The sequence below is a fragment of the Uloborus diversus genome, chromosome 5 (assembly GCF_026930045.1).
Source record: "Uloborus diversus isolate 005 chromosome 5, Udiv.v.3.1, whole genome shotgun sequence".
NCBI lineage: Eukaryota > Metazoa > Arthropoda > Arachnida > Araneae > Uloboridae > Uloborus > Uloborus diversus.
In genome coordinates, this window is record NC_072735.1 from 15,862,627 (window position 1) to 15,877,110 (window position 14,484).

Genomic DNA, 14,484 nt, shown 5'->3' on the forward strand with positions numbered 1-14,484 from the left:
CCCTCCCAGAAAGGTCACACCCGGGGCGGACCCCCCCCCCTTGCCACGCTGCTAGTAATACCTTTGCGTTTCACTTATTTCCAACATCGTTATGCATTCCTTCTTCAAACTCAAACTTCGTTTTGTTCATAATGATTTGTATTGTTTCATTGATGCAAAATTTATTAGAAACAACTTTCACAAGTCAGCAGAGTAGCGAGGAGGGGGGGGGGGTATCGAGCTTCATATGAGGGGAAAATACAGATTAAAAAACATCCCAAAATGATATAGCTAAAGGAAAGCAGCATAAAATGCACTATTATAATGATTTTATTCATAAATTCAAATATAAATATTTTTTGAACACACCTCTGGCTAAAAAGACTAAAACAGTGCAGGAATTAAATCCAGTTACAAAAACTGGAATATGTTTTGAACACAAAGCTTGCCAACGGCAAAGATCTTTAACTTTTGTTATGATTTTAATTGACAAAACTTTGTTTAAAATCGAAAAATGTTTTATCTTTAAAACTGTTCGTCATCTTTATTGTTTCATCCAGTAATTCCCCAAATGTGCTCCGGGAAGCCCTGCAGTCCTCCTAGGACTACGTCGAAATTTTACTATTTTTTCTCAACTAATTTAGACTTATTATTAATGAAACTGTTTTCCAATTTTTTCAGAACCTCTGCAGGATAAATAAAGATGCAGATACAAGACTCGTATTTATTTTTGACTGTCAGTTACAAGTCATACTTTTATTTTGGGAAGGGCGCCATGCAAAAATCTAAGTTCCAAAAAGGGCGCCTTGACTCAAAAAATCTGGGAATCACCGTTGCGACATTTGTCATCGTGTGCATCCATCCACTAAAATATCGATTTTATACGGCTTATTTCAACATAACACTATTTTTAATGCGCCGATTTCAAAAATTAACATTATTTGTAATCTTATTTGCTTCTATTGCACTCATGATCGTTAGCAGAACAGGGAGTCATGCTATTCGCTCTGACAGCAACTTTAGTACAGTTAATAAATCAAACCATTCTTGACCATAGATATGTGTGTTGTCACTTTCACCCTCACATCCCTTTTTTATTGGGGAAACACCATGGGTCTGCTTTTGTCCTCAGATCTGAACCTTGGAGCAAAATATAAGCCTCAAACAGTTTACGAAAGGAGTGGGGACTAATTGCCTTTATGAGGGAAATAAAAGGGATCATTTATATAAATAAGAAGAGCATTGCTTTTGGATGTAAAAATATTCACACGCAAAATCATTTCTTGATTCTACATAATTTATTTCCATATTGCTAAAACATTATTTTGGAAAAAAAGAAAACAATAGAAGGGCGCCTTTCGAGAGGGCGCACCGGGAAATGTCCCGGTCAAGTCTATGGCCAGTCCGGGCCTGGTTAGCTTTGCTCAACTTTATGGAATTCGCATTTCGCATTATGTGGAATATTATGCTATGGAATTCGCATTAATGTTCTGCGTGAGTAACTAGTTGATACGTGAAACAGGTAAAAATAAGTGATGAAGAGTGTTCTTGGATAAATATATACAAAAATCATAGTTTAAATGTACATTCAGAAGCAGAGTAGTAAATGCGAGTAGAAAAAAAAATTGGTTATTTCTTATCTCTCGGTCAGGCGCTTGTATTTATGACTTGTGGCACTTGCACGGCTTTGCCCGTAGTAGAAAATTAAAAGGTCTTTTGTTCCCCCTGTATATTTATAAATAATGCATGATGAATTTCTCGCCAATTGGCTTGCCCACGTTACGGTTCCGCGTTATGATAACTTGGTAATTTACTCGTCCATCTTATGATAATTTTGCTCGGGAAAATGTTCTTAAAATTGGAATAGAAAAATAACAAAATCAAATTTTCAAAAAAATCGCTTAAAGGTGCACACCCCCATGCTACAAACTAATTCTTTGCCAAAATTTCATGAAAATCGGCCGAACGGTCTTGGCGCTATATGCACGTTAGAGATCCTGACAGACAGAAAGAGATCCGGACAGAGAGATATCCAGAGAGAGACTTTCAGCTTTATTGTTAGTAAAGATAAAGATAAAGAATACAAAAAAAAAGCAAAAATGTGAAGAAAAAAAAAGTTGGGGAATTTTATAAGAAAATTTGGCTATTTGGGGAAAAAAAATTTTCAAGAGACAAAAATATTAGAGGAAGTCTATTCTTTTTATGAAAATATTAGTGGAAAACTAATTTTTGCATTTGGGGAATTTTGGTAGAAAACATCGCTTTTTGGGGAAAAGTTGGAAAGGAATTGGGGAAATCTGGATTTGACCATCTGGCAACACTGTTTACAACTAGTAATTTTTGCATCTACTGCTTTCTTCAAAGAGTAAAGTGCTCATAAGTTATTTCTTACTATAAAACTGTTCTTCCTTTTTGTAAATTTATGCATCTGTTTCGTTTTTTTGAATTAGAACTTGGTAGAGAAATTGCAAGGAAGATGGATAAACTTTAAGTATTAGTCGAAATACGCAAAATGCTCTAGTGGGGCGTCACAGTAGGTCTTTGCACACAGGCAGCCAACACCCCAGGATCGGCTCTGCTGTTATTAAATTATGATCATATACAATAATGACAGATGAATAAGATTGTCAATGGTTTAGGGGTGATCATGACCCTCCCCTTGCACCCTTGCATCCCTGTTATTTTGGACAATACTTGTTTTTCCTTGCTAAATATTAAAAGATTTGTTTTGTTTCAGATGTTGGTCCAGCTACAGTAACGACTGATCCAGATTTATTTCAACGCCAACTTAAAGACCTTTATGTTCAAGGGGGTGGTGACTGTCCTGAGATGAGCATAGGCGCCATTAAGTTGGCCTTGGAGGTGTGCTTGCCGAATTCTCACATCTATGTTTTTACTGATGCACGAGCAAAAGACTATTATTTGCTAGATGATGTTCTGAAACTCATTCAAAGGAAGCAAAGTCAGGTTTGTGTGTTTTTTAATTCCATAACTTGCGTGTGTTAAATACGAAATAATAAAATGTAATTATTGAACATGTAACTATAAATAAAGTAAGATTTAAGATTACAACGTATAGCATAAAATAAAGTGCCTCTTGCATACATATTTGTGTGAAATATAACAACACTACAAGATAGTTCGGTACAGATGTGATATACACCCCCCCCCCCCCCTTGGCGAGGATAGAATTTTTAGCTCATTTCGAAAATCGCCAACGTTGGCGATGAAACTTTTTCCGGTAGCCCTAGTAACCCTGCAGAATATACCTGGGAAGTACAGATGTGAACTAATTCTTTTCGCACGTGTGTCCGTGGAGGTAGGTGCACATATGTTCCGCTCTTAGGGGGATTTTACGACGTTTTGTTGTTTCGTGCAATATACCTTACAGGAATGCTTATTTTGTGCTAGTTTAAATTCAGTAGTTGTGTTTTGAAGTAAAAACATTAGAAAATGCCAGTTTCTTCAAACTTGAAGGTTAATTAAAAGTTAACTCCAACGTGGTGTGTATCTGTAACGTGCCATTGTCACATGATGTATTGTTTTAGACTGAGTGTGAATATTTATACCATATAAAAAGGTAAGTTCTTTATTTTAGAATTCAAAAAAAACCTCTCACTTCCAAAATTCTTTGTTTTTACAAATCCTTGAGGGGTTCTTGTAGTATACATAACTGTGATCATACTCCGACTGTAATGTATATTAACAGTCGGAGGGATAACGGACCGAGCGGAGCGAGGTCCTGGCGAGCCAGAGGTCTCATAGTACTTTCGTAATGAGACCGAGGCAGGGCCGGCGAGCCGAGGTCTCATTACGAAAGTACTATGAGACCGAGGGCTCGTATCCCGGAGAAATGATGAAAAAAAATTAATGCATTAATTTCGACTTGTAATTAATACAATAATTTATTTCATTGTATTTTAATATGTTTACAAAAAACCCCGGCCCTGTACATTTTTGAAGCATATATTTGTGATGCTTTTTGTTGTGCTTTTATGTTGTTTTTATATATATTGTGTTCTGAAGTGCTTTGATCATGTTTTTTTATCTGATTTTTTCCTGTTGGCGCTAAAAAAGCATCGCTAAGAACGATGTATGACATATGTCGTCATACATCGTTTTCTTGGCGATGCTTTCTTGGCGCCAACAGGAAAAAGTCGCCAAGGGTGGGGTATATCACATCAGTTCCGATAGTTCTTTAGTCTAACATATCTTAAACAAACTAAGCATTCTTAAAATTATAAATTGCTCAACTACTTTCAAAAATTTAACTCATTTTCATAAGTATAAAAAGTACATTTTGGAAGCAGTAATATAGTGAGTGTTATAAATTTTTTAATTTGTAATGGGAAAAACATATGTAATTAACTACAGACTTACTATTTTTATTCTCAATATGTAGTTTAAAAAGCTCAACACTTAAAGAATGAACTTATTCTGCTAAGCTGTATTTCGTTAACAAACGATAGCTCAAGATTGTAACCAAGACACATGTATTTCACTTTCCTTCACCTATCCTCACATGATGCTTTTTGGTTTACCAATGTCCTCATGGTTAGCAGTTCTTTCCATCTTCTACAAGTGTTCAATTTGACCATTAACCACAGCAGAAACCACATCAAGGCTAGAACAGGGTTACCGCTACGATCGCATTTTTCGCAGAATGCGAAAACACTATCTCAATTACGAAAACAAAGCAATGCATTTTTGCTTTTTTGCTGAAATAAAAAATTTATTAAAAAAAGAAAAGAAAAAATGTATGATCCTAGAGCGAGGAAGCATGCCTGGCCATAATCAACTTAATCTTTTTGAATCTTAGCTAAGATGATTAAACAACTATTAAGTTCAATAAGACTTCATCTTATCCGGCATTAGGTCCCCCAATAACTGCTTTAGTAGGAGGAGAGACTGCAACGTTCTAAAGATCAATCATATTGTTTTCTTTTTTTATTTTGCATTTTAAAAAAATAGCTGCTGTACTTATTTCTTCAAAGATGTCACAGATAAAATAGGAGTTTTATTTTCAACTGGAGACGAAACACACTGAGGCATATGTAAATATATCAGAATGTATCATTTTGCTAAAATTTTCCCCTCAATTTTAGCTTTTATGCTAATGAACTTTTCAACCCAGCTTTAACCCTGTTATAAAATTCCTCAAAAATGTATTGGGGAATGCCACGATCCTTTGAGTTGATTGCATGTGTTATCCACTCTTAAAAGGTCGTCAGTGTGTGGGTGGAGACAGGAGCGTGTCCAGAAATATTGAGGCCCGTTACAAATGACTTTTCCACCCCCCTGCCCTTCATATCGTTTACCCTTCTGTTTCATGCCTTGTTTTAAAAATATTGAGTCCCCTTTAATCTCGGGCCCGGGCCAAGAGGTGTTCCTCCCCCCCCCCCCCCGTGCACCCCTTTGAGTGGAGATGAAACATAAAAACACTTGATGATGCATTCATTTTTATTATTCAACCATTTCTCACAACTTTGCATATTTCTTGATAAGACTCATTTTCAATTATAATAGAAAACACAGCTTAATTAAAAAATAATAATTCTAGTTCAATAAAACAACAAAATGCTTTAGGTTGTATTTGTCATGACTGGTGATTGTGGCAATCATTCCCATCCAGGATATCAAGCTTATGAGCGAATAGCATCAACAAGTTCTGGTCAAGTTTTCCACTTAATGAAGTCCGATGTTGATGAAGTAAGTGTAGGAAATTTTATTTGATTAAAAAAAAATTGTTAATTTTTTTTCCCTTCTTTTTTTAAAAAAAACGTATGTTTTTGTTTTTAAATTTTTGTGCTCTTAAAATACCACCTGAGAAGAATCAACAAAATAGCTCTGCCTAAATCCTATCTATTGTATGATATGAAAGGTAAGAATTTTAAAACAAATATTTACTGTGTTTTTGATTTTAGGTGCTAAATTTTGTTCGAGTCTCTCTTCAAGCAAGAAAAGTTAATCTGTTTGCTGTAGACCGAAGTGCTGGGGATTTGAAAGAATTTGAATTTGATGTAGATAATTCACTTAGAGAATTTACAATTTCTGTATCTGGAGAAAATCCTATGATAACAGTTATAAATTCCAGAGGTAAACTATTAACATATTTCATTCAATTTATATATGTATTTCAGCACATTTTGCAAATAAAATATATTCTTCTTAGTATATTTAATTTTTACAATCTATGAATTGGATTAGTGTCCCACTCTTAATTGTCAATTTCTTTATTTTTGTCTCAATCTTAGCATTGTTGTGATTTATTAATTATTAATTCTGCATTTTAATAATTACAATGTTCTTCTGTTAAGAAAGAACCCCTTGAATATGTAAGATAAATTAATAGGGGAAAAGTTAATAAAGCAGAAAAATTAAATTATTGCGTACATGTTTTTTGATTTGCAAGGAACCCCTTTTTCAAGGCGAGGGACGTAAGCTTATTGCTTATTGGTAAAATAATGTCCAATCTGCAATCCTATATAGTGTCGAGTTTGCAAACATTACAAAATAGCAGGTAATTACATCAAAAATCGGCTTTCTTCATTTTCTTGGCTTTTTGCTGTTAAATCACCATAAAACTTGATTAGTCTACTCAGGGTAATATCTAGTTTTTTTTTCCAAGGTGTGAAAATACTCTTTTACATTTTTTAGAGAGTGATATTCATTTTAGAGGAATTAAAGATATCTAAAAATGGCAAAAAACATAATAGTGATCATTTCAAAAAAAAAAAAAACTCTATGAGGATGGAATGAAAGATGGCATGAAATGAAAAAATGCTTACAATTTTGATTTTCAACATTTGGAATACTTGACATTTTGTAGTTTAAAAAATGAAACATTGAAATGTCATATTTTTAAAATTCCAATTGCTTTATTTCCCCCATATTTCCCATGGCTCTAAATTTTTATTTAAAATGCAAACCACCAAAGTACAAGTGGCTAAATTTGTGAGGCATAATCCTGATTTCCAGTACATGAAATATGCTTGTCATGTCATTAAAAAGTCTCTGAGTCTTTGAAAAGAAATAAGTAGTATTTATTTTCCAAACCAACTCTTCATATTTCTTTTCAAATGTTGCAGAAAATTTTTGCCCCCACTTACCCTACACATTTTCTACATTTCTTTTCTAATTTAGTTTTCTAGCAAAAGCTCTATAAAGCTGATTTAATAAAATTTTTGCAGATTATCCCTATTCTGAACATTCATGGGACCATACAAATGTGTTCAGATTATGGTTGTAAAGGGTTCATTATAGAGGGAGACTGGAAAGTGCATTCGCCTGGAAGATCAAAATGTGTTCAGGATGGTATGGTTTTCACGATAGGAAGTGTTAACGTAGAGAGTCTACTATATATGCAGACCTGCCAACTGCTATGAAAAAAGCTAGTTTCTACGAACTACAGCCTTGAACTATGACGCTATTAAAACAGGTCTTCTTTTTTATCACCCTAAAATATTTCCATCAACACAGATATTGTCCTCATTAGTAATCATGTAGTTAATAATGCTTTTGTGCTAACTAATGTTTCAAATTTTTGCTTAAAAATAAACAAAAGGAATTTATCATACTAAATATAAAAGAATTAAAAATTAAATATTTTTCAAAATTAACTGGAATTTGTCCTAATGTAAATTTATCGTGAAATCCCAAAAGTAACCATTCCATCGATTATACCCCTGCCCCCTACTTTTAACCGAAGTAAGATCACTCTGTAATCCAGTATATCCTCATAAATTTTTTTGTCGATCTTCTTCATTTGCCACTCCCTCAAAAAAAAAAAAAAAAGCATGCACACACTCACACCAAACATTTTCAGCTCTGCTCGTCAGAACGTTTTTAGAACTTTAGTTCCCCCTTTCATGTGCAGGTTTTCTTTTCTAAAAAAAAAATAAAATAAAGCAAACCATATCGCACATATAAAAAAAATTCAAAAATCATGCAAAAAATCAATTAGCCAGTTCCAGGAATGCATTCCTTCCACTTTGTCTTGGCCCATTTTGATGCTAGGGCACCTTTTCTTTTTGTCCATATGAGTTACAAAAGAAACCTAATTGGAACAAACAAATTCGGAACGTACACTAAAAATGAAGAAACTCCAACTTGACGCCATGTGGAAAACACGTTGTTTAAAAATTGCCAGAAAACTTAGAAATAACCTAATACAAAAAAAAACTTTCAAAAAATCTTGATAATTCCCCCTCCCTACCTCTACCTTAAATTTATCAGTTTTGTTTTGAAAATTGTTTTGAAAATGGGGGAGGGGGAGATACTTTCTAGATTTTACTAACGTAACTTATTTATTACATCTGTTATATTTTTAATGAAAAGCGTCATTTTAACCCCTGCCCCACCCCCCGCCACCAATTTTCTGCCACGAATTCAGATGGCAGCTCTGTGTATGCGCATAAGTCAATGCTAGTGTCCTATATCCAAAGTGTTCTACTTTGGCATTTTTCTTGTTTAGAAAGTCTGTTTTTATGACTGAATTGACTGAGCCATAGCTTTGTGTTACTCTATTTTATCTTCATTAAACATGCATCCCTCCACAGACTAAAATTCTTGCTATGTCTCTTTATTTAGTCTAGCTAAGTTTTTAGTATTCTTAATTATTATTTCTTTCCTTTTAGGTGAAGTTATAGATCAAAGAAAAGGATTATTAGAGCTGCTCAATCATAAAAACATCAGCATTGTAAATATTAAGGATCCTGAACCAGGTCGATGGAAGTTAAGAATAAATAGTGAAGCATCTCATACGATTCGGGCCACTGGCTTGAGCAAAATTGATTTTGTCCATGGTTTCTCCAGACAACCAACAGCAAGTCTGAAAGAAACATATCATAGGCCTCTTAAAGGTTTGAAACTATTCATTTTCAATATTTCAGCACACTTAAAATCAAGTCATTTTCTTGAAGTTTTTGCAAGATAAAATAAGAATAAGTATTTAACCCTCTGACAGTCCGGGGTCATGAGTAAGATACGTGAAATTCTTCCCCATAAAAATTTTTTTTGGAGTAACTTGCCATGTAAATCAAGTGCCTTACCTTCTATCTCTGACTATTTGACAACGAGCATTTAGCATCAGAAAAATAAGTGTAAAATGCTTTTGAATCATGCTCACTAGATCGTGATAAAATGTTCAAAACCATCACAGAGTTAATATGAGTAGATGTACTACGAAATAGATTGACCTACTATGTAGACGCACTAGGAAAAGAATTTATCATACTAAATGATAACAGAATAAAAAACTAAATATTTTTTCAAAATTAACTGGAACTTGTCCTAATGTAAATTTATCGTGAAATCCCAAAAGTAACCATTCCATCGATTGTACCCCCACCCCTCTTTTAACAGAAAGTAACATCATTCTGTAATCCAGTATATCCTCCTAATTTTTGCCGATCTTCATTTGCCACTCCCTCAAAAAAAAAAAAAAAAAAAAAAAAAAAACACACACACACACACACACACACCAGTGTGTGTGTAAAGATATTGTGTTAAAATAAATGACAAACCGTGATTCATATATTTACCCTGCAAGAACCCTGCAGCGTTGTTGCTATTATTCTTTTATGGTGCTTCTTATAAGAGCAAAAAAAAAGATGTTTAGTTGGTAGTGATTGCGTGTTCACAAAAAAGGTCTACAGTTGCATGCTGTTAAGTTCTTGACTCCAACGCATTGCATTTACTGTCAGAAACATTGTAATATACATGGAAACTTTTGTAAATGCACACCTTTATTAAAGACCAAATAGACTAGGCACTAATGTTTTTTCACTGTACAATCAATAATAAAAGTCCTCTAGGACCAGCCAACCCTCTATAAGCTACCACCGACTGGTCCTTTGTCCGAAAATTTCCCTGTGAAAAGAATCCATATTCCAAACTGGTGAATCAACTTTGATGCATTGTTTACTCAGGGCCAGATTTGGAAGTGTGGAGGCCCCGGGGCAACGAAGGAGTGGAGGCCCCTAATCAGGGTTCAAAAAGATCATCATATTTTCGAAAATATCTGATACTTTGATATATATCCGAATATTTTTATATATATGTATATATCCGATATTTTCGATATTTTTGACTCGTGAAAGTTGGGATATTTTGTAAAAATTTTATTGTGGGGGCCCCTTTGTTGTGGAGGCCCAGGGGCAGTCGTCCGCCTGACCTCCCCTAAATCCGGCCCTGTGTTTACTTATGGACAACAAGTGCAAAGAGGGGTTGACAAGTGAAAAGGAAATTGTTGATAATCCCTAGAGTCTCTCTATCCTTGAAAAAAAAAAAAAAAAAACACACACACACACACACACATATGATGTGAATTTACAGGGTATACAAGAGGAATGATTGTGCACTTCAGCTACAATTCTTACCTACACTACAGCTTAAAACATATCAAATAAACGAATTATTTTAACATTGGAGCAATGGATAAACTGGTTGAGTCTGAAGAAAACGGAAATACGGAAATTAAGTTGGCAGATGTTTTTGGCTGTGAGAAAACACGAATTCAATAAAATTTGAAGGACAAAATTTTAAATTTGTAAAGAATGGGAAACTTTCAAATTTTGAGGTGTAAAGAGAAGTCTAATGGAAAATTTCCAGAAATAAATGACAATCTAATTAAATGGTTTATAATTTAGTTTGGAAAAAAATATCTCGACTATTGGAACTTTAATGAAACAAAACACAATGGAGTTTGCAGGCTCCCTGGGGAAAAAAAAGACTTTTGTGCCAGTAGTGGTTGACTTCTTTAACAAGTTTTGAGTTCTGAATAATGTGTTTTGTGCATTGTGTGAATAATGTTGTGTTTCATGTGTTATGTGGGGAAACTGCTTATGAAGATAAAACTTTGCAAAGAGTACACAACAAGTATGCTGTTGCGTTTATCTTGATACACAGACAAAGACGTATTTCACAAGAACGAAACAGGATTCTTTTTTTCAGACCCTCCCAAATAAGAGACAGACTCCAGAAGAGGGAAACAAGCAAATGAATGTCTGCAAAAAAAAAAAAAAAAAGAAAGAAAGAAATCTGCGCAATCTTTTACTTCACTTTGATGCTGTGCAGGGACATCTCTCACTGAGTTTTTAAGATTTATGAACTTATAAAATTGTTGTTTTTTTATATCCAGTTAAGTCTTTCAATTTTTGTAGATTGGTTTTCATACTGCAAGAATTTCTGCAACTGGCATGGATTAGGTATATGAAACACATTTATGCTGAATAACATATCAGATTGCTAAGTTACATCACACAATAATTCTTTATATAGGTTACAAATACAGTCTGGGAAAACTTAGGGCAAAAATGTTATTTTCTGGGGAAATATTAAGATTGAGAAATTTTTTACACCCCTGAACATGTGTGGGAAAAGTTCTGAAGAAGTTAGTAAAAGAAGCATTCTAATCATTATGTAATGTTCTACAATGTTTTTATGTAACACACTGAAAGAGCTTATCTTGCAGTTTTTTTAAATTTAAATTGAGGTGTAAAACTTTTTTTTTTTAGAATTTCTACTGTATAAATTTTTAATTTATGTTGATTTGTATTTCCAGTGTAATTTTATGTATTTCTAAAATGTTTTTAGGAGCTCCTACTTATTTATTAGTGAATGCAACAGATTTGCCAGAACCAGCAACATTTAAAAATGTAAAAATTGTTGATTTGGAAGGAAATAACTTACAAGACATTCCATTGTACAGGTTTCCTGGATCTAATTTATTTAATGCAACTACATTTTTCCCTCCAAATGAATATTTTTATTTGAAGGTAATGTTTTTTACTATAAAATCTGATTTGTATGCTTTGTTTTCTTGTGTTTTATTTGCATGAGTTTTTATACAATGTAGGTCGCTGGTTCAGATGAATATGGCTACCCTATTGAACGTACAACATCTACAGCTATTAGTGCTCAGTTGCCTGGTATGTATTGTTACTTTTTTTTTAGAAAGGTTTTAATGGTGGTTGAAATATGTAAGTGAAATAATAATTGACTTCTCCAAACAGTTTACAGTTCTACTCAACGGAATTAACGAAAACTAAATGAATGAGAAATTTTTATTCATGCAACACATTTCAGAAAAATGTAATCATGAGCAGCTGTTGCCAACCATCATTTAAAATGTAATGAAATGTTTAAAGAAGAAATTTACTTATTTATTTATTTATTTCATGAAAACCGTAAATAGTTATGCAATAACAGTAATTCAAATTAAAATGTTTAAAATCTTATGTTTTTTTTCCACTGTTACTAGTATACATATTCAGCTGTCGAATACATACTTTACTAATATTTAGTCAAGCCGAATATTCAGCTAGATGATCTGATCAATATTCGGCGAAAAGGCCGGATGGTTGGAAGAGATTTTTTACATCCCTTGTTGATACTTGTTTCATTTTGCACACAGATGTACCAGAAGTAAACACAAGATCTCGCATGAATGGCTACTATGATGAAGATGTCGATTTGAGGTGTTACATACAGTCCTTAGTTCCTTTCTCAGTAATATGGTATAAAGAGGGAGTACCAATTAGCCAAGAACAACGTTTTCCGTGAGTATTAAAAGCGTTTTTGTTTTAAAAACGCTTTTTAATCTTGTCTTATGCCTTTGTTGTGCAATTAGAAAAGTAATGATTAAAATTTTATTTGTAAAATGAATAAGGAGCACATTTTGTTCAGCGATTTCACACTCCCATTTTTTTTTTTAATTCATCCATTATTCTCTCTATCTCTCTCTCCCCTTTCCCCCTCATTTTATAGTGTAACTTTTTCTTATATTATTAATTGCTTTCTTGGAAAAATCTGTTATAAAAGTGCAGGCCTGGATCTATAAATTTTGCCCCCCCCCCACTGCATCAAAATCTGTAGGGCCCCTCCCCAGAGGCATATATTTGCAACTTTAATTAATCTCAGTGCTTTTTTTTTTTTTTTTTTCAATTTCTTGGGCCATTCGGCCCCTTAAGGACGTAAACCCCTCCACACTGTGGGTTCACAGATCCGGGCCTGTAAAAGTGCATATGTATGTGTCTGCCAACTCACGAAAATTTCTTTGAAATTGCTCCGATCAACTCATTTTTTGTATCAATTAGCTCTGGTTATATCCCTTTTACAGAAAATTAATTTTGAATTAGGTGTTCAATATTAAACAAGTAGATTCACAATGGTTACAAATTCGATTTGTGTGTATAATGGTAAGGAGAAAAGCTCCTGAGCCGGCCACACATTTTAAAATTGTGCTAGCTGCATGACTCAGCTTTGCACGGTCCACCTCGAAAATAAAAGTTATGACAAGTGAGTGACGCACGTGTTCAATACTCAGGCTTAAACAAAGGAAAAAAAACAGTAAAATTTTGCAGCAGATTGTGGAAAAATAACCAAAAGTAAACCTTTTCAATCCCCCGATACATCAAAAGCCTTTAAAACAAAGCAAGAATTTTACTTGTTTTTAATTTTCAAAAAAAAGGGGGGGGGGGGGACAGATCTTTTGTCTCAATGATTTTCTTCATGCTATAAATTTTAATAAAAGCATTGTTGCAGAAAGTTGAAATGATGCACTGAATAATAATTTGAATGGAGGAAAGCCTTCAAAAAGTAGGGATTTTATGTCAAAATCTAAGTGTCATAATTAAGGGTTTTTAATTGATGTATCCGCTAATTATTATCAGAGGATTATGTTAAATAGCCAAGCATAAAGACGAGAAGATTATGAATCCATCGTTACCTGGTTCAATGGTCAGCTCACGGTCGTTCAGGAGAAGAAATTTGGACATAGATGACTACATAGATATATAGGTACATACATAGATACATACGCTCAGTTTTTAATTATATAAGATGCTAAAATGCATTTTTCCTAACAGAATTGCAACTAGTAATTATGGCAAATTTCTTATTTCTTTGCTATATTAGGGTAAACAGCAATACCTACAGAAGTAAATTTGTGTTTACAAGGCATCTGTATTATTCTCTTGTCAATAATTTATATCACCATTTGTTTGTAACTTTTATTACAAATAGCTTAAAATGATATCTTTAAATTTGCAACTACAATTTAGTTTTGATAAACTTCAATAAATTTCTGTAAATATATATATATATATATATATATATATATATATTTAATATTCACATAATTCACTCCTGCTTTTGTTACACATAAGCTCTTCATAAGCCTATATTTTTTGCTTTTATTTATCCATGTTTGTTTCATTCTTTTTAGTTTTGAATTTTTAAAAGTAATTGTTTTCAACGCTATATTTTAGCCAAACTACTGAAGTAATTTTAACTGTGCCTGAAGTGACGATGTTATCCGAGGGATTTTATTCTTGCAATGCATCTAATATTGCTGGGAAATCTTCTAGTGTTATATTCCTTGATGTGAAAGGTATTTTTATTCACTTATTTTTTATGTACAAAAGTTATTTAAAAAATATTTAATAGAGTTTAACAAAATTCACCTTGCTGCACCCCATAATCATGTACTCTAAGAGGGGTTTT

General features: G+C 33.4%; 2 protein-coding genes across 2 annotated transcripts in view; one reads left to right on the forward strand and one right to left on the reverse strand.

The window, feature by feature from the left end:
* Nucleotides 1-14,484, reverse strand: part of LOC129223366 (transforming growth factor-beta-induced protein ig-h3-like) — a gene marked incomplete in the record, with an annotated part of 615,676 nt that overhangs the window by 101,390 nt on the left and 499,802 nt on the right.
* The window catches only part of LOC129223370 (hemicentin-1-like), a 181,411-nt gene that overhangs the window by 28,440 nt on the left and 138,487 nt on the right, over nucleotides 1-14,484 (forward strand). The window contains exons 2-9 of the mRNA XM_054857950.1: nucleotides 2,717-2,946; nucleotides 5,566-5,688; nucleotides 5,904-6,075; nucleotides 8,616-8,840; nucleotides 11,575-11,756; nucleotides 11,837-11,909; nucleotides 12,395-12,539; nucleotides 14,250-14,371. Coding sequence (XP_054713925.1) covers nucleotides 2,717-2,946; nucleotides 5,566-5,688; nucleotides 5,904-6,075; nucleotides 8,616-8,840; nucleotides 11,575-11,756; nucleotides 11,837-11,909; nucleotides 12,395-12,539; nucleotides 14,250-14,371 — 1,272 coding nt within the window. The remainder of the gene's footprint in view (nucleotides 1-2,716; nucleotides 2,947-5,565; nucleotides 5,689-5,903; nucleotides 6,076-8,615; nucleotides 8,841-11,574; nucleotides 11,757-11,836; nucleotides 11,910-12,394; nucleotides 12,540-14,249; nucleotides 14,372-14,484) is intronic.